The 20,124-nt window shown below is 42.5% G+C and overlaps 1 protein-coding gene across 6 annotated transcripts in view; it reads left to right on the top strand.

Moving 5' to 3' along the window:
- The window catches only part of garz (Sec7 domain-containing protein garz), a 78,303-nt gene that overhangs the window by 10,101 nt on the left and 48,078 nt on the right, over positions 1 to 20,124 (top strand). For all 6 annotated transcript variants that reach the window (XM_067098726.1, XM_067098760.1, XM_067098741.1 and 3 more), the window contains exons 2-4: positions 10,346 to 10,575; positions 12,406 to 12,581; positions 16,623 to 20,112. In XM_067098726.1, the coding sequence (XP_066954827.1) occupies positions 10,366 to 10,575; positions 12,406 to 12,581; positions 16,623 to 20,112 (3,876 nt within the window). In that variant the 5' untranslated portion in view covers positions 10,346 to 10,365. The remainder of the gene's footprint in view (positions 1 to 10,345; positions 10,576 to 12,405; positions 12,582 to 16,622; positions 20,113 to 20,124) is intronic.

Here is a 20,124-nt window from a genome sequence, read left to right on the forward strand (position 1 = left end):
CATGATCAACCAGGAGGATAAGCAGAGAAGTAAATGAGGCAGGCGGGCGGGGGGGATAGGAGAGGATAAGGAAGATGATTAATTAAGGTGGGGAGATGACACTTCCCACAGCTATTGTAGAAAATTTCAGGGCTTCGAGTGATTTTAAATAGTGGCATTTAAACACTAGAGGTGATTTCCAACCCATGTATTTAGAGAGTTCTGAGAAGTCCATATTATGAAAGTAATTAATGGAAGTAGCGACTGCTCGAATATCATGAACCTTAGGAACTGAATCTGGGTTGGCTTGTTTAATAAAATATAAAATCTGTTGTCTTATTGCATTTAGTGATAGAGTACCACCTTTCTCCCTGATAAAAAGAGGACCCGACTTACTCTGTGGAGTTCTTAAAAGGTAAGACTTAAGGGTATACACTGGACATAAAGACTGGTCTTGTGGAAGGGCCACCACCTTCCAAGGGGACCACCTGTCTTGTGGGTCTTCATTTTTGGCTAAAAATCTAGGGTCAGGGAAAGGAGGACCTCTCGGACGGGAGGAAGTTCACAAAATCATCACCTCTAGTGAGAGCCGACAGCTCTGAGATTCTGGCACCTGAAGCCAAGCTAATCAGAAATAAAGTCTTCCTTAACAGATCCTGATAAGAGCATTGAAAGTTGTCAATCTCTGATGCTAACTTAAGGACATCATTGAGGAACCACGTAACCGAATGTGGGCGTGATACCGGGTCTCAGACGAGCGCAGGCTTGGGGGATAGATGAAAATAGGAATCTGTAAGGTCAATTTTAAAGCCATATAAGAATACCTTCTTCAGGGCTGACTTGGCTGTGGTAATAGCGGCCGGGGCAAGGCCTTTCTCAAACAGTGATCTAAAGAAGGAAATTGCTAGATTAGTTGTCATGATTTTGGCTTCAGATGTTTTCAGGAAGGAGGCTAATTTTTTTACTGCTGAGTCATACTGTGTAAGAGTAGAATCTCTTTTGTCTGATTCTAGAAACAGAGTGTTAACAGGGTCAATGTTTGCTCCCTTTTGGGCTGCGAACTTTACAAAGTCCATAAAACTAGGGCATTCTGAATTCTTGAGGAAACTGACACAGTCTTGGTTTGTACTGTCTGGGTCAGTTTGGGCTTGGGAATCAAGACTCCATAATCCCAGTTCCTGAAGAAGAGGGAACCAATTGCTCTTCGGCCAATAGGGGCTACCAGGGCTGGTTGACCTTTGAATGTCCTGAGTTTGTGTAATACTTTCAGCAGCAAGTTTATTGGAGGGAACAGATAAATCTTCTCCCAATTGTTCCAATCTACTGTCATCGCATCCGTGGCGTCGCCTGGGGGTCCAGGTTGGGGCCACATAACAGGGAGCTTGAAGTTGCTCTCCGTCGCGAACAGATCCATTTGGAGACCCGGAACCTGGCGGCAAATCCAATTGAAGGATTCCCCGTCCAGGGACCACTCCGCCTCCAACGGAGTAGCCCTGGACAGAAAATCTGCCACCACGCCCGCACTCGCTAGGTGGGTGGCTGACAGATGCCAGCTGTGCTTGTTCGCCAGGGAGAAGATAGCAACCATTACCTGGTTTACTCGACCTGATTTGGAGCCGCCCCTGTTGATGCAATGAACTACCACTGCGCTGTCCAATACCAGCCTGATATGAATTGGTTGGGGGCGGATTTTCTTTAGAGTTAGAAAACCGCCATAGCTTCCAGGGTGTTTATATGGAACTGCTGAAACATAGTGGACCACGTTCCTTGTACTTTTGTTTTGGTGAATATCCTCCCAGCCGCTTAGGGAAGCGTCCGTGTGAACAACTAGTGCCGGGGGAAATTGAAGCGAACTGTCTTGCTGTCTTGGACAGGCCTCTGACTGTGGCCCAAGGCCGCAGTCTCGCCTTTAAGATTCGAGGAATAGAGGAGACCTTGTCTCTGAGCTTGACATTGGCTCGACTCCGCCACACTCTGTTTATGTCTTTTAATTTTGCTTTTAAGAGCAGGTCCGTCACTGAGGCAAATTGAAGAGACCCAAGGACTCTTTCTTGGGACCGGCGGGATGCTGATTGGTTTTTCAGGAATTTTCTGGTGAGAGATGCTATCTCCTTCCTCTTGGGAGGCGGGAGGGATAACGTGTGAGAGGACAGATCCCACTGGAGACCCAGCCACTGAAACCGGGACTCTGGAGTCAGGCGGGACTTCTCTCTGTTCAGCTGAAAACCTAACGACTCCAGGAAGTTGATAACCATGGACGTAGCCTTTCGACACTCTAGAACTGTTGGTGCCCAAATTATCCAATCGTCTAGGTACGCTGCTAGGGGATATCCCTCGGGACCGGAGTTGTTGAACTACCGTGTCCGCCAGCTTGGTAAATATCCTGGGCGCAATGTTTAGACCAAAGGGCATGACCCTGAAGGAGTAGGCTTGATTCCCGAGTCTGAAACCGAGGAACGGAGAGAAGTTCCGCAAACCGGGATGTGATATAATAAGCGTCTGAAAGATCGATAGAGGTGGTGACGGCTCCACGCGAAGTAGAGACTGTACCTGAGCTACCGTAAGCATGCGAAATTTGTCACATTTTATGTAGAGATTTAGACGCGACAGATCCAGGATCACTCTTTGCTGGTCGGAGTCTTTTTGGGAACAGTGAATAACCTGCCTTGAAACTTTAGGTGCCTTACTTTCTTTATTGCTTGTTTGTTGAGCAATTCTGCCACTTAATCCTGCAGGATTGATGAGGGTGGCTGGTAAAACCTGGTCAGAGGAGGAGGGTCCTTGATCCAGCTCCATCCTAGACCCTTGGACACAATGCTGTGTGCCCAAAGGCTGAAGGTCCATTGGTCCCTGAACCAGTACAGGCGACCACCTACCTGTGTGTTCTCAGTGGGAGGGAGCGGGTTTGTTCCCTCTACCACGCCCAGGCTTACCTCTTGGGGTGGTGTTTGATTTCCCTTTATAAGGGGCCCTGCCTCTTCCCCTTTGCGCTCCTATTAAGGCCGTGAAAGAATCCACGGCCCTCATAGGTAGGGTTGTATGCTGGCGAAACAACATACGAGGGTGCGGCAGGGAATGAGCTGGTTGAACCAGCACATATTGTTGGGGATGGGCCTTTGAGGTGGAGGGCTGTGCCACTGCCGAGACCAGGGACGGCTTGGACTACCGCCTGATGGTGGGGTCTCTTATGCCTCCTGAATCGCTTGCCTCCTCTCGCCTGGGGGCCGCCAGATTCTGTGGTCTTACGCTTGGGCAGAAATGCCCCAGCGAGAACGCAGACTCTGGTTGGCCCTTGTAGCCTCACTAAGGACACTCGTAACCTCTTCTTCCGGGAAGAGGTTAGGCCCCCAGATCGAGCTCTTCACGAGCTTGTTAGGCTCGTGATGGATGGTGGCATCGGCAAAAATAAACTTCCTGCATTCGAGTCTGGCCATGATGAAGTCAAATAGGTCAGACTGGAAACCCGCCAGCAGGGACTTAGCCAAAACTTGGAAGAATGGCTCGTCAGCGCAGGAGACGGCAGTGGCTTCCGTGAGGCAGACGGAGTTCAGGGACCGGGCTAGCTTAGTCCGGGCATCAAACTCCGCCTTTAGCAAGGATTCCGGCAGCTTGGGGAGCTGCTCACTGAACTGGGAGGAAGCACAAAAGGCGTCCAACTTCCCAACAGTGAAAGTGGACGGTGCATCCGTCCAGAACTCGTCACCTCCCGGGAATACCAGGGATGTGGAGTCTGTTTCCCTCAGCTGCGGTAAGGGACTGCCTTCAAAGCACGCTCGAGCCGTAGCTAGAGCGACTTTGTTCAAACAGGGGGTGGGCAAGTTGTCACCCAGGGCGAACATGGTAAAGCTGCCCTTGAAAGGCGTCAACTTCGTATTGTCCGCCTGCCACTCCGTCAGAGTGCGCAGGAGAGCCGACTGAGCTTGGTCCCTAGGGACGATCACAGTTTCCCTAGGAACCTTATCAGAACGAACCCATGCTTCCTCCGTCAGCCTAACGAAGCCTGGGTAGGGGGGCAAGAGATCGGCGGGAAAGAACTCCAGTTCCTCCAACCGCCTCGTGCCAAGACCTTCCACCGTTAAGTTGCCATCATGCTGAATGGCCCGGAGGGCGGCGCCAAGGGTTCCCGACGTCAAAGGGAGGGAGGTCTGCCGTATCAGGGGATGACGACTGGGGTTCGGCTCGCCCTGGGCAAGCCATTCCCGCCAGTATGTTGTCATGCCTGGCCAACTTTTCTGAGATCTTAGTAAATTTTGAGTCAACCTCCGCGAGAACCGTTGAAAGAGCTGGTTCGCAAAGCCTCGCGTCAAAGGCAGGCTGGCGAGGAGGGCTTGGTTTGATGCCCTCTTACTCGCGCCTTTGCCGGAGGAACCAGACTTGCTCCCGGAGGCTACAGGTGCTGAGACCTTAGCCTTCGACGGGGAAAGGCAAGGCTTTCCTGGAAGACGAGGACTTATAGCCCTTCGCCTTCCATGAAGTCTTCAACTTCAACTTGGGATGGCTGATGGAGCTCTATCACCCAAGGAGGAAGACTTTACAAAACCTGTAAAAGAGGACACAGAAGAAGCTGGGGAGTCAAAAAGGGGGCCCGCCCCCACAACCTCACTTACCTCGCTACTTACCACCTGGTCCTGTTCTGTATTCATCGGTTCCAGGTCCAAGTCTAAAGCAGCGACGTCCTCCGAAACCTCGGCGTAAAGAATGTCTACTTGGGGTGGCTGGGTCGCATCCCGGATCTGCTGGATGATGGGGGTGGCAAGATCTTCTGGCACTGCGGCCGCCATCCGTGCGCCCGGGGTAAAGCAGGTCCTCAACTTGGCGTCGAGGACATAGGGCTTCCCGGCGGAACGTTCCTTCCAAACCCAGCCACCCAAGCACGGAGGGATTCCAAGGCAGACTTCTTGGAGGACTCGTCCGCCTGTAAGAAAACCAACAATTAGCAGAACGAAAGAATAGTTCGAGAACCATGTAAACAGTATTCGATATGAGGAGCGCAATACGGAAGAAAACTGTCACTTACCGACTCGTCCTGGACGCTCGCACACAAGGCGAAGCAAACCTCACAGCCATCGGGGTGCCAGACTACTAGGTCGTCGAGCCGGACCGCACAACCAGCGTGGGTCCGGCACACTACGTGTCCATATGGTTGCTGCAGCGAAGCGGTGCACCCCGCCCTCACAGCGAACAGTCTGTAAGTGTAAAAGTACATGAACCTACCACTCTAAGCAACCTAAAGCCGGCAAGGCCGGGAATTTCAGCTTACAACCGGAATGCTCCGGTGGAGGAGAAATCCCTCGTAAAAAACTAGGCCAATAAGCTCTAAATTACACAGAGTGGAAGGTAAAAAACTTCCAGACCCCAGAATACTCCGGCGGAATGAAAGGTATGAGACAACAGGAACTCACCGAAAGGGTTGCCAGTAAAATCAACAGCGGAACCCCCGGGCGCAGAACCGGACTCACGTATAAATAAATAAAAGGAGGGAGGAGTCTACTCCTTTAGATAAATTACACTTATCTAAATATGTATATACATAAACAATAAAAATAAACAAGTGATGGTAAAAAGGAGCAAACCACTCCGGAGACCGGAGGATCCGCCTCTTATATATTCCCCTCCTCTCGGACTTCCCCGCCAGTGAAACAAGGTGGGCATAATGCTCGTATGATATATAACATAAGCCGGAGCAAGTAAAAATAACCCAACCAAGAAACCCGATGGGGAGAAACGGAGTGTGGGAGAGAGTGTTCGAACTCGTTCGAGCGGTGCGAGTAAACGAACCACCAACACCAACACAGCGATGCTAGGGACTATATGGGAGGGAGCGAATCCCTCTACCAGGTGGGGGAGTCCCTCAACTCGGAGAAAACGCCATCTAGCGTCACCCGCACGAGTAGAGCAAGGCTGGGGGAGGGGGAGGGGGGGGGAGAGTGATTGGCTACGAGAATGAAAACAGGAGACAGGGGAAATGATTCACCCGGCTCAACTGCACACACACACCACTCCAAGCATAATGAAACTTAGGAGGGTGGCCACTACTAGGGGAGGGATGCGACCGAGCCTCAATGCCCGACTCTGACTAGGCGAAGCCTAATAAAAGACCTAACCCAGTGTAGGCTAGGATAAAGGAAGGAGTGCGGAAGGGAGGAGGAAGGCAAACAGGGGAGAGAAATTTTGTGCCGAGAACCAACCGGGGCCGAGAAGAGGGGGCAAGAAGGCGACTAGCCTAGAGGAGACACATCCAAAGAACTCTATTCCCCAAAGGAAGGAAGAGAACTAAGGGGCTCACTCTGCCACCCCAAAAACGACCCCGGAGGAAACAGCAACCAAAACTCCTCAACCTGATGGATCCTCACGCCAGGGCAAGAGGAAGGAAGCAAAACTAGCCTAGACCCCACTAAATAAACCATCACACACAAACATAAATAAATAAAAATGTGCTCAAATAGGTGCGTAGCCTACCTCGGGGAAGCGGTTAGATCTGAGGCTGCCGCTACCTCGAGGAGGTAACCAATGAATAAAAACAAATAGAGCACCATCGCCAAGAAAATAATACAAATAGCCTAATGTAGACTAAGTAATAACAAGGAACCCAGCCTGGGGGGGGACCTGGACGGGGCATCACCCTAAACTAGGCCGTCAGGCCAATAATATGTAATACTCAAAAAAAGGGGAGGGGGCCACCGCAGGAAACCCGCCAGGAGGAGAACCATGGGGCAAAAAATAACATATAACGACAAGGAGACAACCCCAACAGAAAAGAACTGATGGGGTCGCCTCGCCATGTCGACATGGCTGGCGGAGGACGCCATGGCCATAATAAGTTCTCATAATTGTGAAAAGACGAGACCATTACAGCCAATATATGGAACAAAACCCCACAGTAAGATGGTACTTAACTTGGAGATGGTAAAGCTGCTCGAAGACATGATGAAAGGTGAAAAATATCCAAAAAGGGCACGAGCACACAAAAAGAATGGTAGCGATCACGTGCTAGAAAATGGAATGAGGTAGGTGGCGCTGGTGTCGCGAGCTGGCGGGGCGTTTTGTGTGCGGGGGCTGTAACGGCTCACCGCTCTCTTCTGGGGTTTTAACAGGGAGATATCTTTCGAGTAAGACTCCGTGGTAGTGATCCTTCACTCACCCTTCGTTATACCGACGTCTTCCTTGGAGAAGACGCTCGATCTGGGGGTAGTAACCCCAGCTTTCCTGAAAGCTCTTTTTTCTCTGGTATATCTAGCATTTTATACCTAGAAATTCGTGCTACAATGGAATTTCACCAGCTGACACGGGGCTGGACTCAGAAATAATCTTTTAAATAAAATTTTCATGGACTGAAGATTGCAATTTGATTTGCAGTTTTAAATTTGAGAAAAAATCTGATTTTTTAGCCTGTACCATATAGTATTTTCATCTTTTTTATCATCTTGAACAAGGTACTTGCCACAGCACACATAAATCATTCATGGATGGTGGTGGTTATCAAATACAGAATAAAATTTTTTTTTTAAATATTCCAATTAATTTTTGCTATTAATTTGCTTTATTACCTACAGCATTTTTGCCATTCTATTATAGCTCTACTTTAGGGTATGAATATCTCATTTTGGTGTATTTTATAAGCTTTTCTTCATACATCTGTTCTTTATCTGTGTGTGTGTGTGTGTGTGTGCACATGTGTTGGGGGGGGGATGCTTAAAACATTTTGAAGTTTTGATCTGGCAGTACCCACTGTACTTAAGTGATATAACTCTGGTTGTGTTGTGTATATTGTAATGTAGTTACTAACAGTTGTATATGTGTCATGAATATCATTGCCTGCATGACTCTTAATATGAGATACTAACATACTGTAGTTACATTTTAGTCTCTTTTACTACTGTATATTAGAAGAGGCTTTTCTCGCAGAGCAACGACATAGATGTCTGGCTATATCAGAAAATCTTCCTCAGCTGTGTACCAGGGAAAATGGGCCATCTACTGTGATTGGTGTCGTCAAAGGGGTCTCTCTCCAGTTGGAACTTCTGTTCAGCAAATAGCAGATTTCCTATTTTTTCTCCAGAGGGAGAAAAGTCTTTCTGTGTCTGCCATCAAAGGCTACAGGGCTGCTTTGGGTCTGGTTCTGCACCTAAGAGACATGGACCTGTCTTCTTAGGAAATCTCAGTGCTACTCAAAAGCTTTGAGAAGTTTTGTTCTCCTAGAGAACTTAAACCTCCTAGTTGGGATCTGACTCTGGTGCTGAGTAGTCTCACTCAAGCCCCCATATGAACTGTTATGACGGTCATCTGACAGAGACTTGACCCTTAAAATGGTTTTCTTACTGGCTTTAACTTCATCGACGAGAGTCGGAGAACTCCATGGTCTCTCTTCTAGTGTTAAACACACGAAGGGTTGGGGGTCCACAGCCTTCGAATTTGTCCTGGAATTTGTAATTACAACTCAAAATCCTTCGGTTCTTGATGACATTTGAATCCTTTTCCATCTGTACCTTGGAAGATTTTGTTGATAATGACCCAGATGAATTGCTCTTATGTCCTGTCAGAGCACTGCATGGTTACCTAAAAAGAGTTTGTCACTTCAGGCCAGGATGTCGAAGACTTTTTGTAAGTGCAGCCTGGATCAAGAAAGAAGTGGCCAAGAATACCGTCTTCTTCTGGCTCCGTGAGTTATTAGCTGTGCTTATAGCTCTTCTACAACCTCGGATTCTAACACGGTGCATGCAAGAGCACATGATGTTAGGGGTTTAGGCCCTTCATTAGCTTTCAAGAACTTATTTGTTCATAGGATTTTGAGGCTGGCACTTTGCTTCATCAAACCACCTTCACATCCTTCTATCTTCGGGATGTTTCCCACAGGTCCTTGGACACATTTTCCTTGGGTCCAGTGATGGCTGCTCAACAAGTTGTGTACATCCAGTGCCCCTAGCGGGACAGTTTGTATCTTACCTAAGATGATGGTACGAGAGTGTGTGAATGAGATGACTGGTCTTATTTCCTTTCCCTTTTCCCCTTCTTCTCTATCCACAGGCAGTAGGAAGATTGATCCATCATGAGCTGGAACTGGTTAAATACAGGTGAATGAGTGGCCTTTCTGTTTGAGAAACTTTATTCGTACACGAACATTTTCCTTGCAGAAGCTAGTCCTTCCTCTCTCTGACAAGGGGAGAGAGGAATGATAACAAACAGATTGGTGGCTAACGTAGGTTTGTTGTCTGAACAGGTATAGCTCCTTGGCTGACGTAGGTTTGTTGTCTGAACAGGTATAGCTCTTTAACTGCCACTTATACAGTGTTCCTCCACATTGTGTATTAGCCCAGTAGTCTGACCGTTTGGTAAACTTTTTTATCTGACAAGTCAGTGGCATACGTCTCCTTCCTCTGCTTTAGTCTAACCAGGAAATGAGACCAGATGTGCTGAACCTCCAGTCGGTTCAAGACTTTCCTTTCCTCCCACCAAAGGTGAGTCTATCCTCACGTTAAGACCTAGGTTTGTTCCGCATATGAACAAATGACAAATTTTTAATTGTGTCTTTCATAGCTAACAAACCTACAGTCTTAACCTACATTGCCCACCTCTTGCCACCCCTCAAAGTAATTCCCTGGGCTGGAGGAAACTGATGGGTGAAGCGAGGTTGGCTGATGCCTCCTCTCATCCGATTGGCTGAACCCTGTTGTCACCAATACCTTGTTCTACAATTTTATGTTTTTTTACTGGTTTCCAGCTGGCTCTAGAAGATTTTATCCTCAAATTAAGACCATAGGTTTGTTAGCTGTGAAAAATACAAATTAATTAAAACTTTGTCATTTTGAGAGTTAATCTTTCAGGCATCTCATTACTTTTGATAGTAATTACTGTATTTTATCTTCTGGTTTCACACCTGGTTTTTATTACCATGCCTTTAGACATTGTGATTATTGAATATCCAAGGAATTTTCATACCATACTTGTTTTAATTTGGTTAATCATGATATCCATTGTGTGTACCTTACTATACCATTTTTATACTGTTACAGGTATCATGGTTGTTCATAAATTTAATCCTTGTGAAATTCCTGGGTGCATGTGAAATTTTCTATGTACATATTTTTTCAGTGTATTTGTGTTTACACCAGTTCTTTTACAGTATCAGTTATTAGTGATAACTAGCAATGTAAAACAGTCCAGAGATTGCAAGATGGATTCACTTTTTACATGATATCCAGTTCATTAAGACCTACAGTGTATTTTATTCAGTATTTATCTGTAAAATGCTAAAGGTAATCAAAGAACCAGTGAGATTCCTTAAATATTTTGCAGTGTTGGGCTGTGTTTTAGGTCAAATAGAAAAAAAAACTGTAGATAAGTTTTTTACCATAAACTATGATTTTAGGTCCCTGATGTGAACCCACAATGGTTGAAGGGTTGAATAGTGAGCAAGGGGACAGGGGGGGAACAGAGGTAGCTGTAATGTCAGAGGATGGTGATTCAGTACCACCTGAAATGGTGTCATCAGTTCCCCCACGACCCACCATATGCTATGGCCGAATTTTGCTTGGTGAAATAACTCCACTTCTTGCTGCTATGAAGCGTTCCACTCCAAGATGGTCATCACAGCAACAGGTTAGTTTTCAGGTTTCATTTTTAGTGACTAGGTTTAAGGCAGTTCTTCAGAATATTTCTAGTGATTTTGTTTCTCATTGTAACTACATTTTAGCTGCTGGTACATACAGCATAGTACTGTATTATCATTTTGTATTATCATATTATCACAGTTAACCAGCATAGCTGGTACTTTGTCAGGATCTGTGGAAAAGTAAACAAATATAAGACTTAGGCTACATCACATCGTGCAACTTAATGATTGGTAACTGATTTCAAAATTTTACTGAGTTTTACCGAACTCTCAAGGTAGACACTCAAGATACTTGGAGCTGCCTGACACTTTCTTAACATAATGATCTTGATTAAAATGAGTGAAATTGTGCGGCACAGTGATATTCAGTGGTAAAAGAGAAAATAAATAAAAAGCAAACGGTTCAGCAATAATGTCACCAAAAGGTACTTTGTAATAGAGAGGCCTAACAACTCACTGGATATAAATGCTGCCACCATGTAGATACATTCAAAGTCTCTTCTGAAGGTCTCCCATTCCTTCAGCTAAAAGTTTGACCTGACAAAATGGAACGCTCGTGATTTCATGATTAGAATAGCCCTAATCAGATTATATCTACTTACAAACATAAGATTAAAAAAAAATTTAAACTGTATGAGTAACCGTAGATTTCTCTAAGAAAGAAGTTTATAAACAACTGATATAATACCTGTATTTGTAATTGGGATCTTTCAATTACCTGGTTTCTCACTATTTATGTACTGTAAAGAATAGTGGTAACACTTCAAGGTTTTCAAACAAATATCATAGATAATTGCAAAACTTGAATAAGTATAGGTTTGTACAAATAGTGACAGTAAAACAATAGCAGACTTTAACTTCATTTTCTATTTGCTCTGGCAGACAACTGCAGTTGACTCAATAAGGCTATTTGACTCTTGTCTGACATCTAGTGCAGTCATATTCTCTCATGACAAGCTTTACCCTAGGCAATCAAGACAATTGTAAAGAGCAAATAAAGAGGGGAGGGGGGGGAAATCAGAGGTCTCATCTTGAAGTTAGCGCAGACTATACTAGAACTAGTTTGAGCTTGCTGTAATTTCCCCTAAGAATATGTTAAAATTCTTAATAAGCTCATAACATTTTTTGTCAGTAATCATGTGAAAGGTTTATTTGCTGGAAATGCAAAAAAACACAGATTGCACAATATAACACAGAATGACACACACAAAAAAAAAGAGAATGAAAAGCCAGAACTCCAAGGCATAAAATGGCCAGGAAGTGCTAACAACAACCAGCATCTGAGCAGGAAAACCAGCAATCATCTTGCTTGGAAGGCGGTTAATAGAGCTTGGAAGGTGGTTAATAGAGAGCTAAAGCATCACGACATCCGCAAGGGGGAAACCAGGTAGGGCTCCACCTACCTCTTTCCCCATTGGCTATCTCCCGTTGCCACCAAAACCTTGTGCTATTAATAACTGCACTCCAGCTAAGTGCTCAAGAAAATCCTCATACATTAAAACCAAGGGTTTGTTAGTTATGAAAAATACAAATTTATTTAAAATTTGTCATTTTGCTGTGAAACATATTTAGTAGAAATTAAGATATGTTTTATGACATTGCTATTTAATTGTTTTATAACAGTGCCATTTGATTGGCCAATGACCTAAAAATTGCTTATTTTCTTAAAACATTAATTTTTCTGATTTGCTTTTATAAATCAGTTATGTTCTATAAATCAGTTATGTTCTGTGTAAAGTGTGTTTGCTTAAACTTTAGAAAATTTAAATTTTGAGTAACTCTGTTAATTTAGGTCTCCTTAATTTTTAACACCCTAGGACTTGGAACGGGATCCACTAGTAGTGAAACTCAAAGAATTACGAACGACTGTTACTTACTTAGGACCTGATGATACCTTGGATCCTAATACATTTCTAGATCCTTTCCTGGCTATCATCCGTTCAGAAGACACAACTGGCCCAGTCACCAAGAGTGCATTGGCTGCGGTTAACAGGTAATACCCCTTCAAAATTAGTGTAGACTAAGTTTTTTAATATTCCACATATATTGAACTCATCTTATCTTATGTAACCCTTCACTGCTTAGAGTGGCAGGCTTAAACCATTCACATGTAAATAATTGGTAATCGCTGTCAAGTTTTGCATGGGGAAGCTGTAATGTTCACTTACATGTTTGATTAGCATTAAAGGAAATAATAAAAGATAAAGCACACAGGCTTTGTAGCTGTCATGATTTGATGGGACATAAAAATTCCCCAAAACAGTTTTATGACATCACTGAATTCTATCATCAAGATTAATTGGCAGGTTTGAGGAATGATAAAATTGATAACAAATTAGATCAAGTCCTGAGTAGGGTGGTGTCAGTCATAAAAAAAAATGTAAAAGTGGTATTATCATGTATGTAAATTAGGTACAGTGATACCTGTACCCACAAACATGATTGGTTGGAGGGAAGAGCTTGTGGGTACAAATGCTTTTTCTCATAAGGAATAATGGGAAAGGGATTAATTGGTTCTTCGGCCCCTAAATACCCCTATAAAAAACATTTTTAGGCACAATAATAGACCTTTTGGTGACAATATAAGTAGTATAGATTGAGAAATACAGTACTGTATTTGCTGATGTATTAGATGCACTTTTTTTATTTTTAAATGTATAAAAAAACTGCCCCGTGTCCAGTGCGGCTGTATTACGGATGTTAGACTGAACGCCGTAGGCTAGGCAAGGCCTAGCCTACTGCGAGCATACCGGGTAGGCACAAAAATTGTTGCTAATGATAAAGCATTGAAAAACAAGCCTATTGTATATTTCCGCATATAAGACAACCTTTAAATCCTAAAATTCACCCCTAAGAGTTAAAAAGTTAAGTATAGCTTAGTTTTACCAGACCACTGAGCTGATTAACAGCTCTTCTAGGGCTGGCCCAAAGGATTAGACTTATTTTACGTGGCTAAGAACCAGCTGGTTACTTAGCAACGGGACCTACAGCTTATTGTGGAATCCGAACCACATTATAGCGAGAAATGAATTTCTATCACCAGAAATAAATTCCTCTAACTCTTCATCAGCCGGCCGGAGACTTGAACTCGGGCCTACTGAGTGCTAGGCCACAGCTCCACCGACTCACCCAACGAAGAGCAGAAAATTTGGGGTTGTCTTATAGTACTATTCTAAAAATCAAACCTTGAATTCTAAGTGATGTTTATTGGTAGGCTGTCCTCGACCTCAGTGTGATAACCACCGACGTACTCGAAAAGATTGACATTATGCAATAAACTGATAATAAAGGTAGTAAAACCATTTTTACCTTTATATTTATGGCATATCTTCATAATAAATAGCCTATTCGAGGAATAATCATATATCAATGAAATCAACTTTTATGTATGAGAGCCCAGCTGAGAAAATGTAAACATCGAGTTATGGTTTCGCTCACAGCAACCTTTATCTTTCGGTAACCTTTCATAAATTTTAATGCTAGTGTAATTATTGTAGCAATAACATTTAGGATAACATAGTACAATATTCGTTTTTCATTAAAAATTCATTATAATTTTGGTGGTAATTAACACAATTTTAGTCATACAAACAATACAGTAATTATCACATTGTTGTTAGGGGTTGTTTGTGATTGGAGATGAAACTTTAAAACCAAACAACAGTTTCCCTTTTAGGCAACGTGCATTGGCTTTGTTATTTCATTCATTTTGAATTTCTAAGGATACAGTAAGTAAAACAGCATTTGAAATAACATTATCTTTATATAACCAATATTTTATGAGATACCTTTTGTTGCAAAAACTAGTCTATACATAGATGGTTTTGAAAATTTGCCATAATTTTTGACCTCATCAATTCTAAAGGTTGTCTGATACACGGAAATATACGGTAATTATTGCAGTAAATTGCGTTAGTGGAATAAAGTATCAAATCATATGTAAATTTACTTATCTTTAAAGGGAACCAAATGAAATTTACCGTAAATAAACAACATTCATGTGTTACTGCGACAGGCCACCAGGACAGTGCTATGTTTTTGTTTACATCCACTTTGCAAGTAGCTGGCAGGCTAACTGCCAACGTATCATCAGCAATTTTTCATAAGTTTGTGATAACAGACTGATAATTTGGCTTGTTTTCAGTACGTATTTTATTATAAATAACAATAAAATATTGAAAACAAGCTGCTAACCCCCGATGTATTGAATGCAATTTTTTGTAAGTTTGTAATAATAGACTGATAATTTGACTTGCGGTTGTGCGCATGGCTCCAATCATTGTTCGTGGGTACCACAACATTTTATTGAGTAAAAGTGCTCATGCCTCCAGTTACTCGTGGCCCAATACACTTGTGGGTACAGATTCCACTGTATATCCATTTAACGCATGATAGTTTTAAGACCACATCCATATCACCATCATAGTCATAAATTGTTTTATATCAGCTTTTTGCATGATTGCTATCAGGCCAATTCTCCTGTCACTTCTCCATGATTTCTTGGAGTGGTGTAATGCAACCCCTATCTACTAAAGCACCCTGTGCATAACTTGAAAGCCTAATTTTCAAAATCCATCCATTCATTTCTACAGCTTCTTTGACCAGCTGTTCCTCATCTCTTCTCATCAAATGTCCAAATCATCTCTTGTCAGTAAGATCTTTTTCTCTTTTCCATTAGATTGACTCGATTTCCATTAGCTTGACTCGATATCTCTCCAACCCTCCTCCGTATCCTAATCATGAATCATAATGTTTTTGAAAATCTCAGTGTTCTTTGTCAGTGCCCATGTTTTTGCTCCACATAGTAGTTACTATGTATACATTACACATGTATGAAAAGGACCTTTGTACTTACCACTGGTTGTTATCATTCCCCATTTTATCTAGATTGGCCCTTCTCTTTTTCTTTGTGCCCTATCAATCCTTGCTTCACAATCCATTGATAATTATGAATATAGTTGCATTTCCTTCCATCTTTTGTTCCGTTTGATCTTTTCTTATTTATATATGCAGTGCACCTGCTTCGAGGTTACCTTGATCTAATTTTCACCTTATGAACAAAGAGTGGTTTTAACAAGAATCTAGAATTGTGACTTATTGGTCTCATCAAAAAGATTTTTTTATAGTAATAATAAGCTTACTAATTCCCTTCATTCTACATGCATCTGGACAAGTGTTGCTTGTATGTTACCTATGCATTAATTGGATTTTTGTCTTCCATTGTTCATGAAAATTAGATTGGCCTCCACCAGAAACATTTGGTTACCTAAATGCTGAGACAAAGCTAGACCCAAACTCTAAGAATTGCTAATTATTCAATTTGATTAAGGTTGCATTTTCTACTTTCCAATTTAACAGCCTTATTTGAAATACTTTGAAAACTTGTCATGCTATATGATGAAAGATCATTCATAGTCCAATTCTCAATAATCAACTTGCTTCAGATTGAATATAATGCTAATATGTTACCTGGGCAGTAATTGGTTTTCGTCTTCTATTATTCATGAAAATTAGACTGTCCTCCACTAGAAACATTTGGTTACCTAAATGCTGAGACAAAGCTAGACCCTAACTTTAAGAATTGCTAATTATTAAATTTGATGATTAAGGTTCCATTTTCTCATTCCAGTTTAACAGCCTTATTTGAAATACTTTGAAAAGTTGTAATGCAATTTCAAATATGCTTTATGAAGAACCAGTTAAAAAAACAAGCCAGAAAAATAGCGTATGGGGGTCCAGTTATGCAGTACATGAACATATGATTGAAAGTTTAATAAGGATCTTATGCACGAGCTTTTTGTTGTCATGAGACATGTTCACGATTAATATGTAGTGTGTATGCTATAGTTTTAATTCTTGTTAAGGTTTATCAACATAGTTTACAGTATTATATGTGAAAGGAATTTGGCTAGTTTGGTGGGGAAATGGACTCATATATTGCAGTGAAAGGATGGATCAGATTACTTGTTAGTAATCTAGATGTATTGTTAAAGGCATTGGAGTGTACATTAATGTTTTGCTATTATTGTTTCAGGATGCTTAATTATGGACTGATAACTGGAGAATGTGCAAGTGCAGCTAGTGCTGTGGAAGCTGTTGCTGCAGCAGTCACACATGCCCGTTTTGTAGGGACAGATCAAGGGGCTGATGAAGTTGTCTTGTGGGAAATTCTTACTGTATTGCGAACTCTTATCCTAGGACCTGTCGGGCATCTCCTTACAAATGAATCTGTTTGTGAAATTTTGAATTCCTCATTTAGGATTTGTTTTGAGACAAGGCTTAGTGAACTTTTGAGAAACTGTACTGAAGATGCTCTGAGACATATGGTGCAACTTCTCTTTGCACGTCTCCCTCAGTTTAAAGATGATCCTCGTGGACAGGGACACTCCAGGAGGCTTAAAATGCGTGCAGGTGGTGAAGGGAAGGGGAGAAGAAAAGGGAAATCGCCTCGCCCAACTCCATCATCAACTCCACCTCCATCCAATCCACCACAACCCCCTGTAACATCAGACGTTTCAGAAGTGCCAGAAGAATCACTAGATGGTTCACAAAACACTCAGGTAATAACCACAGCTACAAAAGAAGAAGTTATTTCACCCTCGGAATCAGAACCAGAATCTCTAAGTAGTGCTCTGGCAGGAGAAAATCCCTTAGGAGACACTGCATCTGTTGATTCAGGAATTTTAGAACCTGTGTCTCCAGTTGAGAACAGTGTAGACATCTCCCATACACATTTAGCTCCAGATGGTTGTGGTTCTTTAGAAAATCTGGAGAGTCCAGCAAGTGAGCCTGATGGTACCTGTGTGTCTAAAGCATCTGATTCTGAGCAGGTTGAACTGATTTCAGAAACAAATGAATCCCTCTCCTCCACTGAAGTTGTAAATCATGCAGATGTAGAAATAAAAGCTACAGTCCCTTCACCTCAGACAGATTCACAGCAAGAAAAAGAAGACTTCATCAATGCACAAGGAGTAAAATTCACTCAGGAGGGAGTCATTAATGAGGGCAATGCTTTGGTGCCTTACGGCATGCCCTGTGTAAGAGAAGTTTTTCGTTTCCTCATCTCCCTTACTTCACCAACTAATGAGCAAAACACCCCAGCAATGATTTTAACTGCCTTGAATCTTCTGACAGTGGGATTGGAGGTGGGTGCTGAACACATCAACAATACTCCTTCATTGTTGACATTATTGAAAGATCAGTTGTGTCGTAATTTATTTATGCTTCTGAAGCCTGAATTTCGCTTAGGTACCTTCATGGCATCCTTACGTCTGTGTACCCTTCTGTGCGAGTCTTTGCGTTCACATTTCAAGTTCCAGATTGAGATGTTTCTCAATAAGTTAACTGAAATCATCACATCAGAAGCACCTAACGTCACTTACTCACATAAGGAATTAGCTCTTGAAACAGTAGTACAGTTATGGCGTATACCAGGATTCATTACAGAACTTTTTCTTAATTATGATTGTGATTTATATGCATCAAATTTGTTTGAAGATCTTACAAAAGTTCTCTCAAAGAATGCTTTTCCAGTTCAGGGATTGTATTCTACAAATTTACTTTCTCTTGAAGCCCTTTTCACTGTTATAGAAACTATTGAAAGTCATGGTATTAAAGAAAACAAGGTATCAAGTGCTAAAGAGACAAATGAAGCACCCTTGGTAGTGGCACAGGTATCATCTGGATATCTCTTGGGTCTTGGCCTTCGAGGAGGTTTTGCTCCTGTGACTCCACACCTTAAAGCACGGACTGTGCTTTTTGACAATGAAATTGTATCCCGAGAACATCTTGTGGCTCTTAAAGAGAAGAAAAAGTTATTGGCAGCTGGCACTGACCAATTCAATGCTAAACCAGAAAAAGGTATCAAATTCTTGCAAGACAATGGCATTATAGGGAGCACCAAGGATGATATTGCTATATTTCTTAGAGAGAACCCACAACTATGTAAGAAGATGATTGGAGAATATGTTAGCAAAAAGAAGAATGTAGATATACTCTCAGCATTTGTAAAATCTTTTGAGTTTCGTGGACTGCGGATTGATGAAGCCCTGCGAATGTTTTTAGAGAGTTTCCGTCTCCCTGGCGAAGCTCCTCTTATCGGTATAATTGTGGAACATTTTTCATCTCACTGGCACACAAGTAATAATGAACCTTTTGGGAAAGAGGATGCAGCTTTTACATTGGCATATGCTGTAATCATGCTGAATGTAGATCAGCATAATCAGAATGCAAAGAAGCAGAACATTCCCATGACATTAGATCAGTTTAGAAACAACCTTCGAGGTGTTAATGATGGTGGTGACTTTGACCAGGATATGCTGGAGGAAATATACAATGCCATTCGTTTAGATGAAATTGTCATGCCTGCTGAACAAACTGGTCTAGTTAAGGAGAATTACATGTGGAAAATGTTGCTAAAGAGAGGAGCCACCAAAGAGGGTCAATATATATTAGCTAATAACAATACATCCTTTGACAGAGATTTGTATGCAATTTGTTGGGGCCCAACTATTGCATCATTAGCCTATGTATTTGATAAATCTACAGATGATGCCATTATTCAGAGAACAATGTCAGGTTTCAAGAAGTGTGCTGTTATTGCTGCAAGATATGGTATGAGTGAAATGTTTGATAACCTAGTTGTATCTTTGTGCAAGTTTACTACTCTAACATCATCTACAGAAGCTGCAGAGCATGTAACTGTAGCTTTTGGAGCCAACAAAAAAGCACAACTTGCTGCAAAGACAGTGTTTAGATTGGTAACATCCCATGGAGACATATTGAGAGATGGTTGGAAAAATATATTAGATCTCCTCCTTCAATTATTCCGTTGTAGACTTCTACCACCCTCTTTGACAGAGAGTGAAGACTTTGTTGAGACTAGTGGCCGGGTGACCCTTGTTAGGGAAACTCCAGTGGCTGTGCCTAGAGTTGAATCAGGATTGCTATCATCACTCTATTCTTATATTTCCCTTGGTGATGCAGGAGCAGCTCGTGGAACAAATCCTGAAGACGTGGAACTTTCCCAGAGGGCTAAAAGCTGCATTGCTGATTGCCATCCAGAAAGACTGGTAACTGAGTCAGCTTTCTTGAGGTGTGATTCATTAAATGAACTTTTAAAAGCCATGATGGGAGCTGGAGATGCCAGCACTCTTGGAGATCCAGCTATTAGCCCAGGTGGTGGAGGCTTACACCAAGAAGGCAGAGTTGGAGGCCTTGATGAACATAGTCAGGCTTTCATTTTGGAGCTTGTTGTTCAGGTTTTGGTTGCAAACAAAGATAGGGCTGTTGGTGTTTGGCCAAGCGTTAAAACTTATATTCATTCTCTGCTCATGGGAGCAGCTGCAGCAGATCGTCATTTTCTTCTAGAACGCTGTGTTGTGGCTATGCTGAGGTTAGCCAAAGTTTTGCTGCGCAGACCAAACATGGCTAACCCTATACTGCAGTCTCTCAGGATGTTGTTGCTCCTGCGGCCTTCCATCCTTCTTAGAGTATCGCTGCAAATTGTCTGCGGATTGCGAGAGGTATTAGTTATA

This window comes from Macrobrachium rosenbergii, chromosome 4 (genome assembly GCF_040412425.1).
Source record: "Macrobrachium rosenbergii isolate ZJJX-2024 chromosome 4, ASM4041242v1, whole genome shotgun sequence".
In the NCBI taxonomy this organism is placed as follows: domain Eukaryota; kingdom Metazoa; phylum Arthropoda; class Malacostraca; order Decapoda; family Palaemonidae; genus Macrobrachium; species Macrobrachium rosenbergii.